Source organism: Aethalodelphis obliquidens, unplaced genomic scaffold (genome assembly GCF_003676395.1).
Source record: "Aethalodelphis obliquidens isolate GAN/ISIS:26980383/991018 unplaced genomic scaffold, ASM367639v1 scaffold7, whole genome shotgun sequence".
Lineage (NCBI taxonomy): Eukaryota > Metazoa > Chordata > Mammalia > Artiodactyla > Delphinidae > Aethalodelphis > Aethalodelphis obliquidens.
Genome location: NW_020837951.1, coordinates 17806714 through 17830287, shown reverse-complemented (window position 1 = coordinate 17830287; position 23574 = coordinate 17806714). Strand labels below are relative to the sequence as shown.

At 42.9% G+C, this 23574-nt stretch overlaps 1 protein-coding gene across 1 annotated transcript in view; it reads left to right on the top strand.

The window, feature by feature from the left end:
- Positions 1 to 23574, top strand: part of PAPPA (pappalysin 1) — a 208784-nt gene that overhangs the window by 81051 nt on the left and 104159 nt on the right. The window contains exon 7 of the mRNA XM_027105071.1: positions 3031 to 3529. Coding sequence (XP_026960872.1) covers positions 3031 to 3529 — 499 coding nt within the window. The remainder of the gene's footprint in view (positions 1 to 3030; positions 3530 to 23574) is intronic.

Genomic DNA, 23574 nt, shown 5'->3' with positions numbered 1-23574 from the left:
TCCCAGTGACTATAGCCTAACACTGGACACAGACCAGACAGTCAACAATTATTCGCTGGATGGATGGATGGATGGAGAGTATCTGTGACTCCAAACATTGGTTTTTCTGAAAGACAGCTTTCATTTGCTTGCTTCAAATTCTTCAGTAGCTCCCAAGCTCTCTCAGCATAAAGTTCAGTTTCCTTAACGTGATGTACAAGACCCTTCATAATCTGGGTTCGGCCTAGCATGCCAGCCTTACCACCACTTACTGCTTTCCCGTTGCACTCAAAACCACAGTCATCTTATTTCACATTCTCTCTCAACTGTTCTCTTCGCTTGGAATACCTCCTTTTCCCAAGCTTTCCCTTGTTAATTCTTCCTTATGTTTCAAAACAGAGCTAATGTACTTGTGAATATGTTCCTCTGTTAAATATCTCATCCCATTTGAGTGTTATAGCACCCCTGTCGGGTAAGCATCATTAGAGTAGGTGATACTGTGAGAAACTGTATAGTTGATACTTTAACCCATCTTTCATTCCTTCAAAGCTTGGCATGATCCCTGGACCAACAGTATCACATAGTATCCTACTCCCCACCAAGGAATTACTTAACCATCTCAGGCTCTGTTTCCTCTTCCATAAAATGAGTTTCATAAGACCAACGTCATAGACTTATGGCCAGGATGAAAAGAGCTGAGGCATGTAGCGTGCCTGGCACAGTGCCCAGCACACAGAGAGTGGCCAGTGCATGAAGACTGGTATTATTATGGGATTGCTGCTTTTTTGATGGCTTGGACTCAGGGCCCCTTGAGGCTCTTTTGTACATCTAAAAGTTGGTCTCTGATAACCAGACAAGCACACACTTTGCAAATATTTCTAGTCCTGTTTACTTACTTGAGCATAGTGACCAAGCTCACTTTCTTGTCCTTTGGAAAGCACTTGGTCCCTCTGTTGATTAACAGTGAACCAGGGATGGAAGCGTGAGCCAGACAGATTTGTCATCTTTGCTCTCCCGTGGCTCCCACCACTGACAGTCATTTTCTCCGAGGAAGGGAGAAAGATTGCTCCATTACTTGCCAGTTCCAGGAGAGCCCATGGTGGAGGGCAGGGGGGTGTTCACCTGGCACCTGCCGTGGCACAGCAGGCTCTAATACTCCGTGGAGCCTTCACTTTCTTTTGTAGCTCCATATTTGAACAAGATAGAAGAGTCTTCACTTATCAAATATTTATTGAATGTCCACTGTGTTCACTATTTATGTGCCAGGCCCTGTATTAAAGACTGAATATGGTATTGAGTGAAACAGAGCTACCAAACAGAGACAATAATGACAACTATCTTACAGGATTTTGGTAACAATCAGATAAATAAATTAATGGCTAGGGAATGTGCTCTGTATGTATTAAAACGCTGCCCTCAATAAAGCTTTTTGAATGAATAAGTGATACAGGAGTACCAACAACCCACAGAGTCAAAAGAATCAGGAACTCTTTGGGTTGGAGAATCGATAAGAAGAAAGGCTTCAGCCTAGGTAGGGAGTCTTGTTTGTACCTTTGACTTAAACAACCGGTCTCTTCTATCCAGCATTTGCTGCAAGTAATAAATGAACCTGGCCAAGGAGAGGTGGAGGGAATCTTGTAGTTACATCCATCTCTTCTTGCTCTGATGTGTTATATCTAAAAAGTCTTTTGAATTTTCCTTGTTCTCCACCCCCCAGCCCCCTTGCTCCCATCTCTTTTTCTCTTCTCTTTTCCATCTCCACTGGACATCTTCTCTCTTCTCCCTTGGCTGGGCAGAGGCAAGGAGATTGGAGGCATTTACAGCTTTCACTGGAATGGCTTTTCCACCCAAAATGGCTTTCTAGTTTTCATACTGTGGTGATTCCTATTACGCTGTAACATTATCAAAACCTTTTCGGACAAAGATTGATTTTTTTCCCTTTTGCTTTAGAAATGTCCAGCATCTCCACCCCCCATCAACCACTGATGCTAAAGAATGTGGCTGATAGGACAACCTGAGATCCTTCATCCTACCCTGACCAGCTGATGTGTATCTCTTGCTAGACACCCTTAAATAAATTAGAGCCAATCACTGCATTGAGTCCTGATTACTTTTCTCAGCAGTGCAAAGGAGAGCTCTCTGAGGGTCTAGGACTAATGATCTCAGCAGAGAAAAATTCAGAAGTCGCTGCAGGCTGAGATCAGTGGGGATGAGGCATCGTCTCTCTGGGGAAAGAGTAGAAGAATCTCTCCTTCCTTCTCCCCCCTCCTAACCATCCCTCCCCTTCCTGAGTCAGACTGGACAGAGCTCAGAGAAGCTCAGTGGTATGGAATGACCTCATGTGGAGAAGGGGAGGAAAAGAGATAAGATGGCTCCAGGGCTGTCTTCCAGCTCTGTCATTCATGGTTCTAGACAGTTTCCTCCCAGAATACTCAGCCCAAGGGGCAGAAGCTATCGTTACTTACCTCCTCTTCACTGGAGGTTTCTGGCCCTTCTGTCATTCCAAGCAGGTTGTACCAAAGGCAGTGCCACAGGGATGCTAGTTCATTTTTGTGGCTCTTCCATTCAGTCTGGAGAACAACGAGGAACTTCAGGACGAGACAAAGCTAGGCTGTAATGCTGACTGTTACACTTCACGCTGTGAGACTCTGGTTAGTTCACTCCACACTTCTGAGCCTTAGTTGCCTCATCTCAGAAATGAGTCCTTGCAAGAATTAAACAGGTTCAGAGGACACAGTGAATGTTCAGCACATGTGCGTTCCTTCCTTCTTTCCATCTGAGGCAGAAAAGCCTACAAGTAATCAATGAGGCGGGGCAGTTTGGGCACCGACACATCATAAGACACTTATCTGAATGTAGTTTTGACCAGATGTCTGGTGATTCGTCCAGATTGTGGGGATGAGCTGGGTGCTGTGCACACAGCACATTCACTAAGACACTGAGGATCTTCCCTCTCCTTTACCCTCTCTGTGAGTTCTGGTCAGGCCAGTGTCACCAGAGGTCCGCAGGAAACTCTGAGGACGAACTCATCCCCTCATCTCTTGTCCACAGGTCATCCAGATGTTGAACAACCCTGTAAGTCCAGTGTCCGCACCTGGAGCCCAAATTCAGCTGTCAACCCACACACAGTCCCTCCAGCCTGCCCTGAGCCACAAGGCTGCTACCTTGAACTGGAATTCCACTACCCCTTGGTCCCTGAGTCTTTGACCATCTGGGTGACCTTTGTCTCCACTGACTGGGACTCCAGTGGGGCTGTCAATGACATCAAACTATTGACTGTCAGTGGGAAGAACATCTCCCTGGGCCCTCAGAACGTCTTCTGTGATGTCCCACTGACCATCAAACTCCGGGATGTGAGCGAGAAGGTGTTTGGCATCCAGATCTACACGTTGGATGAGCACTTGGAGATAGATGCGGCCATGTTGACCTCTGTTGCAGACACCCCACTCTGCCTGGAGTGTAAGCCCTTGCAGTACAAGGTGGTCCGGGATCCTCCTCTCCAGGTGGACGTGGCCTCCACCCTACACTTCGATAGAAGATTCACAGACATGTAAGTGCACTCTCTGGATCAAGTGGGTGGGCTGTAGAGGGATGTAAGGAGGGTCAGAGAGGCCTGCACTGGAAGGAGCTTCATCACAGCCAGACTCACTTCTAGGGATTTGTAACCTGGTGTTGGCTGTAGAATTGTCTTAACAAGGCAGAGCTGATATGGTGGGAAGAACAGTGGACAAAGAACCAGGAGTCCTGAATCTTGCTGGCGGCCCTAACATGTAACTCTAAGCCTCTCTGACCTCTCTGCAGCGTAGTCTTCCCAACAGTAAAGTGAAGGAGGCTGGATGAGAGTAGCAATGAGAAAGTCGTGTGTTACTAATGAAAGTACAAGAACCGGAGTTTGCTAATGATTTCCCTCTTATATTAAATTGAAGAGTATTCATGCATTGTGATTGCTTTTCCAGTGGGTGAGAAGGGGGTGAAGTTATAGCAGGTTGGCTGGGAATTGGGCATGTTGCTGGATGTTTGCATAAGAATATTGCTGGAAGGTGAACATAACCAGTAACAGTCCTTGTTTTCCAGTGTGGAAGAGAGGGTCTTACCCATTAGATCCTTAGGAGCCTTTGCAGCTCTAGGTCTCCATGATTCTTTTCGGGTACTCATTGCTTTGATGTGAGATACTGTTTGTCCTTAATGTTCCTTTCTCAGCCCACCTCTCTATCACCTCTTCCTCAGATATCCTGAGGATTTATGTTTTATGAGAGGGGCTGCCTTACTTTGAAGCCATTAGTGCTTTTCCCATATGCCAGACAATGGGCTAAGGTCTTTGCATCTTTTACTTATTTCATCCTCCCCACAACCACAGCCCTAGTCTCCTTCTCATTTTGCAAAGAAGGAAACTGTAGCTTAGAGATAGGAAGTCACTTGTCCCAGATCACATACTTAGGAAGTGGTGAGATCAGGATTGGAATTCATCCTGACTCCTAAGCCAGTGCACTTAACCACTGTTCAATTAAAGACGTGATTCCAGTTTCTGCTTTAATCTAACAAATGAGGGAGCCTTAGCTACACCTAATTTGGGTACCAAGAGTCTATGAAGTCAACCACCAAACATTGGTTTAACCTCTTCTATGTACAAGTGACATGGGTGGGGAACACTTTGAGTATTGAAAAGAACAGTAGCTCAAGAGTCAGACACCTTGTGTCTAGCCCCAGCCAGTCCACCTACTAATGTTAGATAAATCAGTCCATCTCCTTGAGCTTTGATTTCCTCTTCCGTGTGATGAAAATGTTGACGTCAATGGTTTCTATGGGCCTTTTGTGGCACTTTCTTTGGTTCTAAGATGATACAAGACACAATCTCTGCTCTGTCTACTTGAAAATATTTGCTAAGCCAAATATTATTAATAGAAACCAAGTTCTGGAGGAAACTTTTAATCTTTTTAAAAGACAGAACCACTTTCAAACACATTACCAGCACTTCCTGTTACAATACTGGCAATTAACATGCACATCGCAAGCAAACCCTTACCCATTCATTGACTCAGAGATGGAGAACACCTGTTTAAGAACTCAGGGGGAGCATTTGGTTTGTGTTTGAGAATGTGCTTAAAAGATCGTCTTGCCTTGAAAATATTCTATAACCCTGTCTCTTTCATCTCCTCACTTGTCTAGAATGGTAAAGTTCTATAAATACGCATCCACTTAACATTTCTGTATAAAACAATGAGGTGAAGAAATAATAGATGTCTTAAAACCTCAGCTTAAACCCAGCTTTCTTTTTCAGCCTTGAGTTGTGAGGCTGTGAGCGCTGACACAGGTTGATAAGTGTGGAATTGTGGAAATTAAACTGAGGAAGGAAAAGCACCCTGAGTTCTGTTCTCAGCTAAGTCACCAAATTGCTGTGCATTCTTAGGCTAGTCACTTACTCTTTCCGGTGCTCAGAGGCCTTCAATCCATAAGGAGGAAGTTGTACTAGACTAGTGGTTCTCAAAGTCAGTTGCACGCTACAAAAATTGGGGGCATTTTAAAATCACCTCCAGCTCACTTGCATCCCCGCCTCCTTCCTCCTCCTGGCCCTGCCCCAGGTATTGATCTAATTGGTAAGGAAGATAAGGCCTCACCATTAGGACTTTAAAATCTCACTGGATGATTGTAACATGCAGCCAGGTTTAAGAACCACTGCACTAAATCAGGCTCTCACAGTGTGGCCCCGTACTGGCAGCATCTGAGAATTTAGAAAAGCCATGTTCTTAGGTCCCAGCCCAGACAACTGAATCAGAAACTCTGAGTACAGGACCTTTCCAGATGATTCTGATGGTGGTTGAAGTTTAATGGTTACTGCTCTAAATGATCTCCAAGGCCCAGGAATCTCCAAGGTCTCTTTACTCATACGAGTGACTACTCATTCAATTTACAAGTTTGTATTGAGAACATTCTGTGTGCCAGAGTCTGTGCTGAGAGCTGTAGATTTCAGGGATGACTCAGCCTTTGCCAGTTTCCTGTAGACACTCACACTTCAGTGCTGAAGACCTTAACCACTTGGTAAAAATGCCAATTCCTATGCCAGTTTGCTTCCAGAACCACCACTATTCAGGTCTACATTGTGTACCATTTGTTCTTTCCTTCTCAACAAATGTTTCTTTGGTCCTCACTGTGTTGCAGGCACAAGGTCTAGACTGAGGCCTTCATTGACCTTCCTCTTTGTCTTTCTTGAGTCCCAAGGAATTTATGGGAGACCTGGGCTGGGCCAGGCTCCACTTCCTGACTTGAAAGTTCTCCGAGACTCTGAAAAAATAAAATATCCTTCCAAGTCAACCTATCATTTCAGCTCCTTTATCTCTTGGTAATTCGAGTTCTAAACTCCAACACAAATACCTCTGTGTGTGTGTGTGTGTGTGTGTGTGTGTGTGTGTGTGTGTGTATTTTACTGCTCTCACATTTTTTCCATATCAAATAAATTGGCTCTTAGACAAGTTCTATATAAAGACTGTTTTGGAGAAAAAGAGGAGAGAGAAAAAAAATGCTTTCTTTTTCTTCCCTGACTCAACCCATTACATGATTCCCTTTGACCTTTGTCTTCATTTTTTCTCTCAACAAAAATATTTATTCTTTCTGTTATCTATACTGGAGATAGTTTCCCAAGGTATGACATTGATGAAGGGAGAGGCTTCTGTGCTTACCCAATGGATGCTTCTCGTAGACTGATTGCTTTTGGCCGGTACAAGGGAAAAAGGGGGACTGTCTCCCTTAAGTGGAAGCCTCTGCATTGAGTGAGGACTGACACTGACAGAGGAGAACGGAACCAGTGCTGACCCTGCTTCTAACTCACTATGTGACATGAAGACACATTGCATCACCTTTTGGGGCTTTATTTTTTCTATCTGTAAAATGAGGGGACAACATATGAAGCTTTTCTCTGTGGATAGGAGTTGTTCTTAGGTGACTTTTTTTTTTTTTTGGTAGTAAAAGGGACTCAGCAGAGATTGTTTATCTCTGAATCAGTACCCAGCATGGACCTCACCAGTTCTGGATGGCCTAGTGAAAGGTGTAGTTTGTGAATAATTATGATAACGATAATAATAACAATACCAATAACCACTTATTGAACATTGACTCTGTTTTAAGTGCCTGACACATGTTTCTGAGGCAGCTGAAGCTCAGAAGAGTGACTCATCCAACCTAATACAGCTGGTAGTGGCAGAGCCAGGTTTACAACCCAGGTCTAATTCCAAATTCCACCTTCTCAACCACAATACCATACCACCTCCTGCTCTAATCATGCAAAGGCAGAATTTTAGAGCTCAGACATGCATCCAAGCTGGCTACAGTTCAAGATACAGGAGGTAGGAGGCAGGATTACAACTCACAGGCCACCAACCCACAGTCCGTTCCTGAGACCCACTCTTGGAAGTCTGGCATCATGGAGTACATGGCCAGGTCTTTTTGTGTCTGGCTGGGAAGAAGGAGCAAGGATGCTTCTGTTTCTAAACTTGACTGCCAAGTGCTTCTGCCCTGGGCACCATGCTACTTGGGTCTGTATGGAATCTCCAGATTTCTCTAAGAAGTAAAGACTCTGGATAAAACTAAGCCCTTTTTTTTGGCTTAGAGGAAGTGAGATATAAAGCAAACCAGGAACAGTGAATAGCAGCTCACTTTCAATATTCATCTGTTCGTCTATCCATCGTTGATTCATTCGCAAATATTTACTGGACGTCTGTTACACACTATGCACCATGTTAGGACATGATGGTACAGTGGTGCCAGGACAGGCATGGAGTCTGCCCACATGGTGTGCCCACTCTTTGGGAAGAGAGGGGGTTAGGAAAGCAGTAGCACTGCAGTATAGTAAATGCCCTGATGGAGAAAACAGAAACAGAAAGTCAGTGGTTTCTAACCCAAACTTGGAAGAATTGAGCTGTAATTGAGGAATATAATCTCCTTGAGGACTGGATTTTTGCTGGTTTATCTGCTGGTGCAGTCCCAGGGCCTAGAACAATTCCAGGCACAAAGTAGGCACTCAGTAAATATTTTTGAATGGCTCTTGAGTGAAGAATGGGAAGGAGTTTAGCAGTTGAAGAGAAATGGAGAAGCGGTCATTTACTAAGTACCTACTATGTGTCAAATGCTTAACTAAGGGCTTTATTTAAGTAATCTCATTTGACTTAATCTGTACAACGACTCTGCACCTGCAGCGTAGGTGGTCCTATCACCAAATTACAGATAAGAACCTGAAACCCAGAGATTACAGAGCTATCAAACTGTGTAACTGTAACTGGGGTTTGCACATAGATCCATCAGCTCCGAAGCTAGTGCTCTTATCCATTCTCTAGTTGAACAACTATGTTTGTGTTGCCTACTTTGTTTGTGCCTCTCTGTTCTTAGAATCGTTGATTTAGAGCTAGAAATATTCTTAGAAGTCATCTCTCCCAACGAGCTTCTTTGTGTGTCCCAATTAACTAATCTATTGACTCTTCTTTCACATTCAGACCTGTTAAGCTGCCAACATAACCTCTATTTCACCTCACCTCCTCAGTATTCTCAATATAAGTCTTGGGGTAAATGAATAAACATAAAAGAAGGACATATTCATATGATCAGGGTGGAAATTGTTGCGGATATGAGTCCACATTTTACAGATCAAATCTCAAATCTCTTCCTCTGGATTCCACATACTCAGAAACCCCTGTCAATCAGCTCACAAACTTTCTAGTTCGCTCATCCGTTCATTTTCTCGGTGAATATTTTTTGATTTCCACCATGAACCCGAGTACTTTCAAGGCACTAGCGACGCAGTAGTGAACAGAGCAGAGAAGATCCTTGCTCTCATTGATCCCCGTGATGTAGTTGGAAGAGATGAACCAGAAAACACTACATAATATCTCAACTGGGTAGGATTTAGTAATTTTAGATAGGTGGTCAGGAAAGGCCTCTGTGATGAGGTGACATTTGAACAGAGACCGGAAGAGTCTCCTAGTGACTCCTAATAGAGTCTGCCATCATTGAGATCCTAGCCTGTTTGGGACACAGATGTCTTAGAACGTGATCCTTGGTCCTTGATCACTGTTTGGCTTATCTTAGATTGAACTGTGCCTGCGTTTTTTTCTCTCACCTGGTTCAGATTCTTAAATACAAAATGTAGCACGCTCATTCATCAGAGTCAAGGGTCCATGCATGCTTGTCCAGTAAATGAGTGAAGAGTGAGTCAGCAGTAGAACCTCTCAGAAAAAGGGTCTCTTGCTTCCACATCTTAGCCGTAGTATTGACACGTGATGCCATAGTAAGCCTCGGAGCGTTGGGAAAGGTTAGACCAAATCGGGGTCAACTGAAGCACAGGTGGCTCCTCCGTGCTGTTTCTGTGGCTCTCAAGGTGAGTCACCATTTCATTTTTTGTCTCAGCCACATTTCTTTTCCTGGCTCTTTCTGTATGTCACCTCGTCATGCATTCTTTGTTCTTGTATGTATTCATTTTTTTCATTCATTCATCAACCAAATAGTGAAAATCTAATTTAATCATATTCAGTGATACTTTCTTTACTTCATAGATATTTACTAGGTGTCTGTTCTGTGCCGTGCTCTATGCTGGAGCTAGAGATCCCTAGTCTCATGAGCACACAGTTTAAAGGGGTAAACGGGCAAAGAAATCAGGTGATTATACTGCGGCATGAAAAGTGTATGGTGTGAGGGTCACAAGAAGGGTATATAAAACACAAGAAGGGCATCTAACCCAGCTCGAGATGGTTTAGGAAGGTTTCTTGGAAGAAGTCATGTCTAAGCTGAGACCTGAAGGATGAATAAAAGTTGATCATTGAAGAAGTTTGCCATAGGATGGATGGTTGAAACCAAGTGGATGCTTAGCGAAAATTGATAAATGAATGAATGCATACACGAAAGAATGAATGAAAGAATGAATGAACCAACCTACCCTACTTCATGGCAGAAGAGCGTGTTCAGTCTCAGATCGAATGTAGAAATGTAGTAATCTGAGCTATCTGTCCACTTTGGTCCCTAAATCTACTTCATTCCTTTTAACTGCTATAGAACATTCCACAGTAGGAATGTGCTGCAGGTTATTTAGGTGTATCCATGGTCATGACTACTCAACAAAATGGAAGTGCTTTGTCTTTGCCCATTTGATGGCTGAAACATGGCTTCTCATTGGTGTTCCTGTGATTGAGCATCATGAATGAGCAGCTTTTCAAATATCGACTGGCTGTTTACATTCCCTCTTCTGTGACTTGTCTATTAATATCTTTAAGTGGTGTCTGGTTGTTAATCTTTTCACACCTCAGTTTTCCCATCTGCTAAATTGGGATTTTAATGTCAGCCCTCCTGCATATCCATCAGTGTTACTGGAATCTAGGGTAAAACGGGTAGTCAAGAGGGAACTAGCATTTATGAAGAAGTTACTCTTAGTAATCATTTATTCATTGATATATTTCTCAAACGTTCCTTGGATGGGAACCATGCCACATTCTGAAGATACAGTGGTTACCAAAAACCAACCCAGTTTCTGACCTCAGTGGAGTGTCAATTTAATCACTGTGTTAGCCACCATCACTTATGCAGGGAGCACTTACTACTAGCCGTACTAGCATCCCTACTGCTGATAATTACCATGTAGTAAATACTTCATATATGCTCAGTATTTTTATAAGCCTACCAATGAGGTGTAGTTATCAGTATGCTTTATTTTTAGATGGGGAAGGTCAGACTCAAAAAGGTAAAGTCGTTCATTTAAGGTCCCACAGTTAATAGATGCTCGAGTCAAGTTTTACATCTCCCTGCCTGACGCCAAAGGGCACGCCTGGCAAACTATAGAGCATAATCATTGCTATGACAGGAAAAGGACAAGGTGGCATCTTGATGGATGGAGAAAGTAGATGTTAAAACAAGCTTTTCTTGTTTCCAGGAAGCAACAGAATAAACACACAGAAGAGAACTTTTTTTTTTCCATTTAGGTTTTGAATATTTAAGTAGATGAGGAAGAGGTTTGGCACAGTGTGGGCGTGGTCAGACCAGCATGGTTTCCAGGAACCTGTTGTGGAAATGCACGCTCCAGGCTGGACCCCTCTCTGAGCAGGGCCTTTCCCCACACCTTTCCAACATGGCCTTGCCTGCGTTCTGATGTCCACCAGGACAAATGAGCAGCATCAGGATTGGCAGCTGTTTCTCCAAGTCCAGAACAAACACTTCTGTTCCTAGCCCAGGCCAGCAGTGTACATAGTCAGCATGATCTTCCTCTATTTTTGGAAGTCGGGCATCATCTACCTACAGCTCCGTCTCATCAGTCTTAGGCCAAGTACCTCTCAGAATGAAATACAGGTTCTGGGAACATTAGGGTAAACAGAAGGGTTTAGCAGAATCCACAGATCTCTGGGGTCAGCAGTAGCCGTAGAAGTGCTGACTGTCTCCAGGTGCCTTCACGATTTTGAAAGTGTGAAGGGCCCCTGGTTGGTGCTAACACTACTGAGATCACTTATCTAAATCTCTGTGGATCGGTCTGATGCATTCCTGGACCATTATAGTGTCTCTTCTACAGATATTAATTAAGACTCACAGAAGTTAAGTGATGGACCCAAGCCTCTGTTGCTAAATTTATTCATTCATTTGTTCAGTCTTTTAAGAATAAGTGCCTTCTGCGTGTCAGTCTCCATGCTGGCACTGTAATTGTGAATCTTATAACTGGATAGGAGGGCTGGTCTGAATAATAGCCCAAATAAAAATATAATTACAACCTGAAGATTTATTATTATGTGAGGTTATAGTAGAGCATAATTCCCCCTCAAATTAAGGGGGGATATAGAGAAGATGAGACTGGAGTTGTAAGCAGGGGCCGTATTGTGAAGGGAGTTTCTGTTATGGAGTTTGGATTTGTTCATTGGGAAGTAGAGGACTAAACCAATCAGATCTGTGTTTCTATGAAATTGCTCTTGGTGCTCTGTAAAGAGGGGATTGAGGAAGAGTGAGAAAGTCCATTTAGAGGTTATTGCTAAAGTGCAAGCCAGAGATTATGATTATCTATCTGCAGGAGAAGTGGATGAATTGGGGGAATGTTTGAAAAGTAGAACCAACAGGACTTGGCGATGTATTGGATGCAAGGGTTCTGAGAAGGAGCTGTCCAATGACTCCCGGGTTTCTGGTTTGAGTGTCTGGAATGAGGGAAATGTTATTTCCTGAAATGGAGGAATAGATTTTAATTTAGTGTTTTGTTAGTGGGTGGGGTAGATCAAGAGCTCCTTTGGAAAACAATGAGTTAGTGAAGTCGGGTTGCAGTGGGTGTCCTGATGTCACCTGCTCCTTTGTTCTTTTGCCTTTCTCCCTGTGGGTAGGAAGGATGGACTGGACTTGGTTGTATGGGCACCAGTTCTTGATTTTTAAGAAAACAAGTAAATGAATGGGAACGAGAAGGAAAATAACAGCCGTCAGAGTAATTACAGATGTGGGAATAATGGAGGAATTTATCTCACACTGGGCATTGGCAAGAGGAGTGGACAAAATCCATTCAGTCTGTGCTCAGAGATGATGAGAATCCTCAGGCCAGAACATAGTGGGTTTGTGTTGTATCTGCTCAAGCAGGAACCTCAGACATTACTTAGGAGACGCTGAATCTGGGATCAGGAGATCTGATTCTCAGGCCAGCACACAGCTGTCTTGCTGCATGACCCTGAGCACGTTCCTTCCATGCTTTGAACCTCAGCTCCTGTCCCTGGAAAAAAGTGGGTGATGATTCCTGTCCATACAGTCTCACAAAGGGTGTCCTGAGAAACTATTGAGCTAATGGACTTGCAAGAACGTGATGCAACGTGGGGGAACTATAAAGATTTCAATGTTCATGATTCTTCCTACTGTTTGGTTTTCATTAGGCTTGTTCTTGGCCAGGCCAGAGAGTATGTGCAAAAGACAAACACACAGACATGCGCAGACACACACTCATGAAACAGTTTCCCGTTCAGCTCTACGCAGAGTTCAGTGCTGGATTAGAAGAAAGAAAAGACCATTGCACTTTAATCTCTGTAGCTGAGCTAAAGAAAAAGAGAGAAGCCCATCAAAGTGCTGGCCCTGGAATCAGGAGACAGGGCTTCAAGTACCGATTTCCTGAGATTTTGCTATATTGCTGGGTCATGAGTCCCCATCTGTGGGCCCAAGTCCCCCTTCTATAAAATGAAGGCCTAGGTGAATGACTCTGAAAGTCATTTCCAGCTCTGACATTCCATTCAGACCCTCCTGGAGTTCTTACCTGCCCCGAGTATGTCTAATTCAGTAAGAGTAGAGGGACCAGGCTACATGTCCCGTGCGAGCTCAGAGACTAGCCGTCTGTAAAGAAAGCCTTCCAGGTGCACTGGGGCCCTCAGAGCTCCTTCCTGACCTACTGTCTCTCTCTCTTAGGGCTTACCGATTGTTTCCATTTGGGACAGTTTCAGAATGTACTGGTGTATTTTTCCTGTTCAGCGGCATTTTGACTTGACAGTGAGATACCAGAGATGGGAACTAGGTAACATTTGTCATATTATCTTCAGCTTCTTTGGAAGGACAGGCATGAAGTAGATGGTCAATAAACAGGTCAATAAAGGCATGAATGAATGAATGAGTAAACGCTTTGGCAGATCCATAAGGGTTCAGAAATTTGTGGTAATACAGATGATAGCTGGTATATTGGAGGTCTTCCTTTAAATGTCTGAAATGGATTCGTTACCAGAGGGGCAAAAGGATCAAAGAAAATCTTATCGCATGGTCTCTTCTCCTCTTGGGGCCGCAGTCCCCCTAAAGGGAAGGGCTGGGGCCAGACAATGTCAGTCAGTCTACCATCCACCCCACAGGCATTTATTTAGTACTGTCTTTGTAATGGGCCCCGTGCTGGGCAGTGGAGAGAGAGAAACGGGGCAATGAAGAGCAGTCCCACCCTTCTGGGAGCTTCATCTAATTCATATGAGAAGGGGACACCTAAGTGGCAACAAAAGTGAGAAAGGTGTTATGATAAGAGAAGCACAAGGGCTAGGAAATCCTCACTCAGCTAAAAGGTCAGTGAGATCCTCCTGGGAAAGGTGGCGTCTACACTAAGGCCGGACCATTTAGCCAGGGACTGTTTGCTCATGGTGGCTGAGGGGTCAGTTTTGAGGAGGAGAGTTTGAGCAAAGAGGCCAGAGGGGTTGAGAGGAGGCCAGCAACGTTGGTTCTAGAATGCCATGCTGACGGGTCTGGGCTTCATCCCGAGGGTGGTGAGGGACTGTTAGGGGTAAGAGAGAATCCTGATCAGGTTTGGTTTTAGGACAGCTCTTTGGCTGTGTGGCTATCTGGGCAGATGTAGGGATAGAGGCACAGACTGTAAATGATGAGGGAGGTAAGACAATGTTGCCAGCACTGAAGTAGAAGATGGCCCTGGTCTAGGGTAGTCAAGGCGGGAATGGAGAGAACTGGATGGGGCTGAGCAGTACTGATGGGATGCATGTACCCCACGACTGGTCAGAGGGAGGAGGGAAGTGAGTGGGTCCTAGAAGTGCCTATGTTGTTGGCGTCACTGAAACGCATAATGTGGAGATAGAGGGATGTTTGGTTTGGGATGAGAGGAGGACGAGTTCAAAGCTGTCTTCCCATTATCAGTCTGCGAATTGGTGGGGGCAGACAGCTACAGTTTCCTTTGAGCCATAACATTTCTGTGTACAGATTCAGGAGCAGGTGAGGCGAGCTTGTGCATGTGTACGTGTGTGTCTGCATGCGTGCATGACTGTGTGTGTGTGTGTGTGTGTGTGTGTGTGTGTGTTTTGGGGGGTGGCAGACAAGACCTGTGAGACCACCTGTTTTCATCATGCATCGATTCTCCAAGTGTTGTCCAGTGTTCTCAAAGGTCCCCTGCTGGGGTCGTGGGGTTAATCTTCCGCCACACTAATACCTATAACGTTACGAGGCACGGGCTTTGTTTCCTACCCAGGATTAATCATTCACTCATGGGCTTTAATACAAGCCAGACACCACCTCACGGTGCCTCATGCAAAGCAATGCCAGTGCCCCCTTCCACTTTAATGCTGCTTTCACGTTCTTGTTGTCAGAGTGGGAAGTAGGTTTTTTGCCTGCGCTTCAATATCCTATAAACTGAAAAGCTTGAATTCTTCCATCCAGCGATGTTCGTCACAAAATGCCAGGAAAGCTGGACTCTGCCATTAACGTTCTGCATGACTTGGGGCAGCTTATTCCCTCCTTCTCTGGGCTCTAGCATCCATCCCACAGTGAGACGCTGAGCAAACCAATATCCAAAGCCTGATTTCTACATTTTTTGTGTTTCCTTCTTGAGCTAAGGTCCTTGTATACAAACTCAGTCCCCAAAAGTTTTCAGCAGAGAGAATTCTGAGGTGCTCACACCTCCTCCCGTCTAGGAATTAGACTCAAAACCTCTCAGGCCGGGAAGGAACATGGAAGCACTGACACTCTACAACTGAGAGAATTGAGCCCAGAGAGGGGAGGCCACTTCCTCAGTCACACAGACCTTTGATGCCAGAAGAGGGAATTGAACCTAGGGCTCCTGATACCCAATCCAGGTGCGCCTTCCCCCAACATCGCGGCGTGCTGGAGTTTGGCCAGACCTTGGGATTCAGCTTTGAGCTCAGCTCTCTCTGATCATGAAGAAGTCTCCGTTGGCTGCTCAGGGTGAAATCATAGTGCGCTGACATTAGTAACGTCATGGCAGCTGGTGCTGGTGAGGGGGGTGGTATAGGAAATGAGAGAACGCATTTGGCCAAGCTCCGGGTCCACGTGACCCTCCAAGAGCCCTCATTTCAAAACAAACTCAATCTTTTAAGTTCAAGTTCTCCCCTCTCGTCAGAAACGTGACTTCCTGCTTCTAAGAAGCCAGGCTTACAAAAGGGCTCAGAAGACTTCGCGGACATCAAATAGCTCTTACAAAATAGCGTTTTGATGAGTTAAGTGTAAATGAATCAGAAACATAAGGATTACATTTTCCCCAAGCGCACATGGGTTTCAAAATTCGAGGGGAAGTGTAGTTTGCTCACTGCACGCCGACTTTCACCGAATCCAAAGCATTCATGGGGAGGGTGGGGCTAGGGGGGCGAAGAAAGAGATGCCCAGCCCCCAAATGGTTTTAGATGTGATGCCAAATTCGAAAATGCTGTTGGTCTCACCCTCTGCCAGTAATAAAATCGCTGGCCACCCAGAGAGGCCACAGGAAGGAGAAGGGAGGCTGCTCTCCCCACTGGCCCCTGGTCCTCAACAACTGTGTTCAGTTGGTGCCGCTCAATCACCAGCTGTCACTGGGTTCCCCTGTTGACTCCTGGCCCCCGTGTGGCCTCCATTTTCACACTGTGCTGCATGCCTTGTTTACGTCCGACTATATCTGGTGTTTGGGCTCCCAGGGGTCTTGGCGACCGGTCAGTTTGTCACAGGCCCCTGCTCTGCGATCAGGAGACCTGTCCATCACCAGCAGGGGTGTTTGGGGAAGCTGTCACACATCACCTCTGGTTGCATTCAGGAAAAACAAGAGTCCCTTGTAGTTCTTTTCCTCTCTCCTTTCTTTAATGCTATACAGGTGTGGCGTTTCCCCCAAACTGGTAAATGTCTTCCCTTCAAATCTCAGCCTGCCACAAACAACCAGTTAACTCTCAGGGCTGCTGTGACCTTATCCCAGGATTTGAAACTCTGAATCTTTTATAATTTCCACATTGTCCCCCCATTCTTTCTCTTGGATTTTATTTCACTGCACCAAGAAAGTAGAAAATCATTTCAGTTGGTGGTAAAAGATGATTAAAACAAAATAACAAAGGCCGTGGCTGCAAACTGTTAGTTTTATTAAATGTGCTACTGAGTTTTAAATTGGTACCAGGGCAAATCTTTGTACAATTATATCCAAGGCTGCTGGAATTAATCAGTTGCATGTATACATTTGCTCCTTCCTGAGCCTTGTACAGAGTGAGGGCGGCACTGTCAGTCTGAAAAGAATGAGCTGTGTGTTACCTGTGTGACAGGGGTGGACCCTAGCCCCATTGGGAGGGATACACATGCCCAGTGGATTCTCAGATCCCTGCCTTCTCATTCCTCATTCATTTAGTCCAGACCGTGGGTTGGAGCTCACAGTGGTCACCAGGGATAATAGTGGATGGATATTGTAAGACCAAAGTCCATTTTCCCAAACAGAGATTCTTTTCTTGGCAATGGAATCTCACCATTCTGAGATTAAGATTTTATTAAAGCAAAACTTTAATTTCCACATGAATGGAAAGGGCCGCAGTCTACTGAGTGCCGGTTCGGTAGGAGGGTAGGTGGCAGTGGAGGGAACCCAGGCTGTCTAAAGCCCTGGGTGCCGGTTCAGTGTCTCGACTACTGCTGACACATCTAAGTTCTGACTTCTGCAGCTGGAGGTGTGGGACTTGGGAAATCATTGCATCCAGTCCCCTGCTTTTAAAACAGTGGATTTCCATCCCTCCGTGACTCAAGCCCTAACATCTCGCCTCAGAACCCTCCACCATCTACCTTACACTCTCAACTGACCATTCTCGTGAAACTTTAGCACTTCCTTTGGCTTACCCTGCAGGCCAGTCTTAATGCACTGTTCTTTATCTCAGAAGGTTAACCTGTGTCCTGTTCTGTGCTGTTCCTACTGCCCAGACTACCATGCTTATCATTTACGTCTTGACATGTCCCGCACGTGCACTGTCTCCGACTATTAATTCCTTCAGCGGGTATTGTTGGAAACCTAGTCTGTGCCAAGCACTGTGCTAGGTACAGAGATGTAGCAATGAAAGGCTCATGGTTTTTTTTCTGTCCTTAGAGCGCTTAATGTACACCATGGAAGACAGGCATCTGATTACAACAAAGGGTGTGAGTTTTCTAATAAAGTATGGGGCGATATGGACACCTGTAGAAGGGATCAACCTAACCTAGGTGTCAGGACTCTCCCTTTCTCATCCTTCTAACCACAATGGGACCCTCCTCTCCGTTGGTGCTCTTCAAGCTCTGACTTGAATTATAGTCACACTGTACTAGGCTTATCCTCTCTTTTGCCCATTGAACTATTTGAGATCAGGGATGGTGGTATCTTCTTCATCTTTGGAATGACTCCTGCCAGAAGCTCCATACATGCTTTTTATTTGAATTGCCCAAGGAAAGCAAGGTCCAGAGAGGAGAACTAATTCACCGAAAATCACAACCAAAGTTAATGGAATAACCATAGTCATTTTTCCTGACGTGGTCCAGGTGACATCCACAGTGACGTCAAACTGCCTTTCATGTTGTCCCTTCCCAAGGGCAGAGGATATTCTCTATCTACTTAAATAATCCACAACAGCCCTCTTCCAATAAAACATAAGACCAAAGTACCTCTCAACCTAGAACAAAAGTAAAGTGTTCTCTTAAGAATTCAGGGTGATACCCAAACAAAATTGGAATGAAGGAGTATATTGTTATCACATGTAGGAAAAAACAGTGTATGTAACCTTAATGTAGGAATGTTAAGAAATTCTTTGGAGAAGACTACACACAGCTTCAGTCATTCAGTGAGGAAGGATATTTTGTTGTCAGTTTTAGTTCTTTTCAATCAAAATAGAATATGACGACGTGTAGCATGGTGCCAAAACTTGGTAGGAACTCAATGTATTCCTGCATCAGTCCATCCCATGGGCAGATACTTGGTCTTTCTACTTTCCCCCAAACCAGTTATCTATATACTGCTACCAAAATTGTCTTCCACAAAACAAATATTATTATGCCCTTTGACTCAAAAGCCATTTCTGTCCTCCTCCTCATGGCTTGGCTTCTCCTTACCCCTCCTGTCCAGCCAGTATACCTTCTTTGAGGAGTTCAGACTCCTCCACAGCCTGTGTCTGATACTACTCGTGCTCCCTACAGACCCCTACCCTTTTTTTTTTTTTTTTTACATCTTTATTGGAGTATAATTGCTTTACCATGGTGTGTTAGTTTCTGCTTTATAACAAAGTGAATCAGTTATACATACACATATGTTCCCATATCTCTTCCCTCTTGCGTCTCCCTCCCTCCCACCCTCCCTATCCCACCCCTCTAGGTGGTCACAAAGCACCGAGCTGATCTCCCTGTGCTATGCGGCTGCTTCCCACTAGCTATCTATTTTACGTTTGGTAGTGTATGTATGTCCATGCCACTCTCTCACTTTGTCACAGCTTACCCTTCCCCCTCTCCATATCCTCAAGTCCATTCTCTAGGAGGTCTGTGTCTTTATTCCCGTCTTACCCCTAGGTTCTTCATGACATTTTTTTTTTCTTAGATTCCATATATATGTGTTAGCATACGGTATTTGTCTTTCTCTTTCTGACTTACTTCACTCTGTATAACGGACTCTAGGTCCATCCACCTCACTACAAATAACTCAATTTTGTTTCTTTTTATGCCTGAGTAATATTCCATTGTATATATTACGCTGCGTTAAAGCCATTCATTTTAATGTCTTTTCTTCCCCAAAAGCCTATGAGCATCCTAAAGGCAGGACTATATTTTACTGATCTTTGAATCCAAGAAACCTAGGAAAAGCTGGGACAACCCAGTGAATGCTATTTGGATGAATGAATGGATGAACAAATGAAATGATATAAATATATTTATCCAGAATTTGAAAAAGTAGTCAAAGCCATGAAAGTAGTTAGCTCACATAAAGCTAGCTAGCTGGGTTTACTTCTCCTATGCGCCTTTTTTCATGAACACTAGAGATGAAGTGGTATTGACGTATTTGTGATCTTATATTCATAGAAAATTGTATGTGTTTGTGTATGATTATACATTAAAAGATACATGAAGGGTTGCTGACCAAAATGTTCTTGATAGCTGCCTCAAGGTGATGGAATTTGATATAATTTTACTTTATTTTAATTATTTTACGTAGTGTTCTAATTTGTTAAGGCAAGCATAGGTAACCTTTATGGATAGAAAAAAACATAAAGCAGTTGGGATAGTATACTATCCGTTCTCAATTAAAAAAAAAAAATCGGCTCTCACCTAGCAATATGTTAGTGCTTAAGCTATTTTGCTCTATAATTCTACATAAGAAGTAAAATCTACTTTAGTCTGACTTGCAGCTTCCTAAAAGACTGTAGGACTATAAGGGGGAGCTTGCCTTATCTTCAGATAGTTGCAGTGCTCTGTACTTGATTGGATATTAATGCATTGCACACTAGCATGTACTTACCCAAGGAGTCATCTCAATATCATGGAGAGGTCAAGAGTTCTAGAGTGAAACAGCATGATTTAAATTCTGCTTTATAATTATTATCTCCCTGACCTTGGGCAGATCACTGAACTACACTGAACCTCAACTGCACAATGCAAATGATTTCTACCTTACAGGTATATTTTAGAAATTGTATGTGGAAATATGGTGGACTAACAAACTAAAAATACTTCCAGTACAAACCTCTATTCCAGATAAAATACAACTGATATAACTAGCATCCTTTAAAATGCATGACTGAGATCAGAGGAGTCAAAAAATGTGTTGGTAAAGGCAAAAAAAAAAAAAAAAATGGAACTGAGAACTAGACAGGTAAGCCCTGAATCTAGTTTTATTGATGTAGTTTGGATAAGGGAGAGCCATCAGTTTTGGCAACTGAGTGGATTAAATATGCTTGCTTATTCTAGGAGTGGAGATTTGGCCCTGAAACTCTGCAGGTGGGGACTTATAACTAAAGGCTTCAAAATAAGGTTAGGACCTCTGAAAGTCTACATGCTTAGTGAAAGAGTATACTAGGGAAAACATATCTATGTCTATGTCCTATACCTCAGAAAGATTTGAAATTTGAGTTTACACTGCTTAGTATGGTCCGGGAATGCCTAAACTGAAAAACTAACTAGAAAAGAAAGAAGAAGAAGAAGAAGGGGGCTTCCCTGGTGGCGCAGTGGTTGAGAGTCCGCCTGCCGATGCAGGGGACACAGGTTTGTGCCCCGGTCCGGGAAGATCCCACATGCCGCGGAACGGCTGGGCCTGTGAGCCATGGCCGCTGAGCCTGCGCGTCCGGAGCCTGTGCTGAAGAAGAAATCGTTCTAGACAAGTAATGTTCCAAGGGTACCTAGAAGTTATCCTCTGAGGGAGGATATAGACTTCACCTTGGGGACACATGATTGTCACAGATTAAAACCAAATGAACATGAGTTGACATGTCAAAATTAAAAAAACACAAAAATATAAGAGTAAGGGTCAGAAATCAACATCAGAGTTTTTATTAAATTTTGATAATAAGTATGCATATTTGTATTTTAGTATAACCAAAAAAAGAAATATAATTAGAAAATATAGTCTGCAAAAATTAGATGGACGGACTAAGAAGAGCTAAAGAGTAGAAATAAAGAAATCCAGTACACCCAAATGAAAGCGAGAAAGGGGGAAAATAAATAAGCGGAGAAAAATAATGATAAATGGAAAGCACAAAGAAGATGGGAGAAATAAATCTAATGTACTAGTCATTACACTAATCAGATTAAAGTCGACTATGAAAGTGAAGACTCTCAGGTTGGATTTAACTAAAGCTAAGTTCACTGAAAGGTAAAAGGTAAAGGAATGCAGAATATTTGCCAGGCAAATACTAACCAAAATGTTACATTAATATTATCATCAGGCAAAGGAAACATTAAGACAAAAAAAAAATTCTAAGATAAAGAGTTCACCATATAAAGATAAAAGGAAGGTATATAATGATTTTGAGCTTGGATATACCAAATAAATAAATAAATATATAAATCAAACATGACTCTTACCTAAAAAAAAGTGATAAACCCATAATATTATGATATTTTGACATACCTTTCTCCATAATTAATAGAACAAGCAAACTAAAATAATGATATAGATGATTTTGAACAACACAAAAATATGTCATCTGATAAAAATATATAGGACCCTGCTACTGAATTAAGTATAAATATTTTCTTCTAGGATATGTAGAACACTTTTTCTTTTAATTTACCATGTCCCAGGCCAAAAAATGGATCTCAGCAAATATCAAAGAATCAGTATCACATAGAACAGTATTTCTGTCCACAACACAGCACATAAATATATAAACAAGTAAACAAGTGGACAAGTAAATAAATGAAGAAGATAAAAATTTTTGGTCAATTAAATGTATGACCAAAAAGCAAAAACCTTACACAAGTTAATAGCAGACAGAATTTATCAATGTATTAAAAGCCACACACTCAAACAGACACACACATTGTGTCAAAGCTGGATTTTCCTAGAATAAGATGAGACTTTAAAGTTAGATGGTCTATGAATGTAATTCACAATACCAGCATATGAAATGATGTTTTAAAATAAAATTGTCTTACTAGATGCAGAATTTTAAAACTCTTAATAAAATCAGGTCCCTTCATGATAGAAAACAAAACAAAACTAGTAACACCATTGGTTCTACCTAAACCAGCTTGGCGAGAAATACCAACAAAATTTCTGAGGATTGAAAAGGGAGAAACTTGGGACTTCCCTGGTGGCTCAGTGGTTAAGAATCCGCCTGCCAATGCAGGGGAAAACAGGTTTGATCCTTGGTTCAGGAAGATCCCACATGCCATGGAGCAGCTAAGCCCGTGAGCCACAGCTACTGAGCCTGCATTCTACAGCCCGCGAGCCACAGCTACTGAGCCCAAATGCCACAACTACTGAAACCCCGCGCTCCTAGAGCCTGTGCTCCACAGCAAGGGAAGCCAGCGCAATGAGAAGCCCGTGCACCGCAAGGGAGAGTAGCCCCCCGCTCGCCGCAACTAGAGGAAGCCCGCAGGCAGCAATGAAGACTCATCGTAACCATAAATAAATAAATAGATAGATAGATAGGTAAATAAATAAAACTATCATTATCCTCATCTGTAAGAGACTACAAAGAAAAATTAATAAGAATCAACAAATTACTGGAATGAATAAAACAGTCTATGAGAACATATGAATAGAATATCAATTTATAAATTATTCTTTGTCAGCTACAAGACATGAGGATACAAATATAGATATACATGCACATGGATGCTTACATGTGTGTGGATGGATAGATAGATTAAAGCTATCATTTACTGTAGTACTGACATCTATAAAATGCTTAGAGTTAGGAATATATCCCTAATAAAAAATCATCACAATTTTTATGAAGAAAGCCTTAAAACTTTACTGAAATCATAAAGGAAGACCTAAATAAATAAAGAGATAAACTGTGTGTATAAATGGGGGATACAGTGTCATAAAGAAGTCTTTTATCCTCAAATGCATCTATAAACTCAATGAAATTGGAATTAAAATCCCAACAGGCATTTCAAAAAATGAAACTAAAATTTCACATGAGAGAGCAAAAAGGGTCTTTTGCTAAAACCAAAGTATAGAATGGACTTGTAGCGTAACTCGACTTGTTTAAAACTATGGAAATTAAGACAGACTGCTATTGATAAGATAATAGAAAAAAATAGACTAATGAAACAAGATAACCCAGAAAAAAAAAAACTTATCTAAGTTCTGAATGATATATGGCAAAGGCAGCATCACAATTCAGTAGTGAAAGGATTAACTTTCACATAAATAACGTCAGACAAATGATTCATCCCTATTTGGGGGGAAAACAATCCTTACCACACATCATTTAAAAAACTATTTGTAGT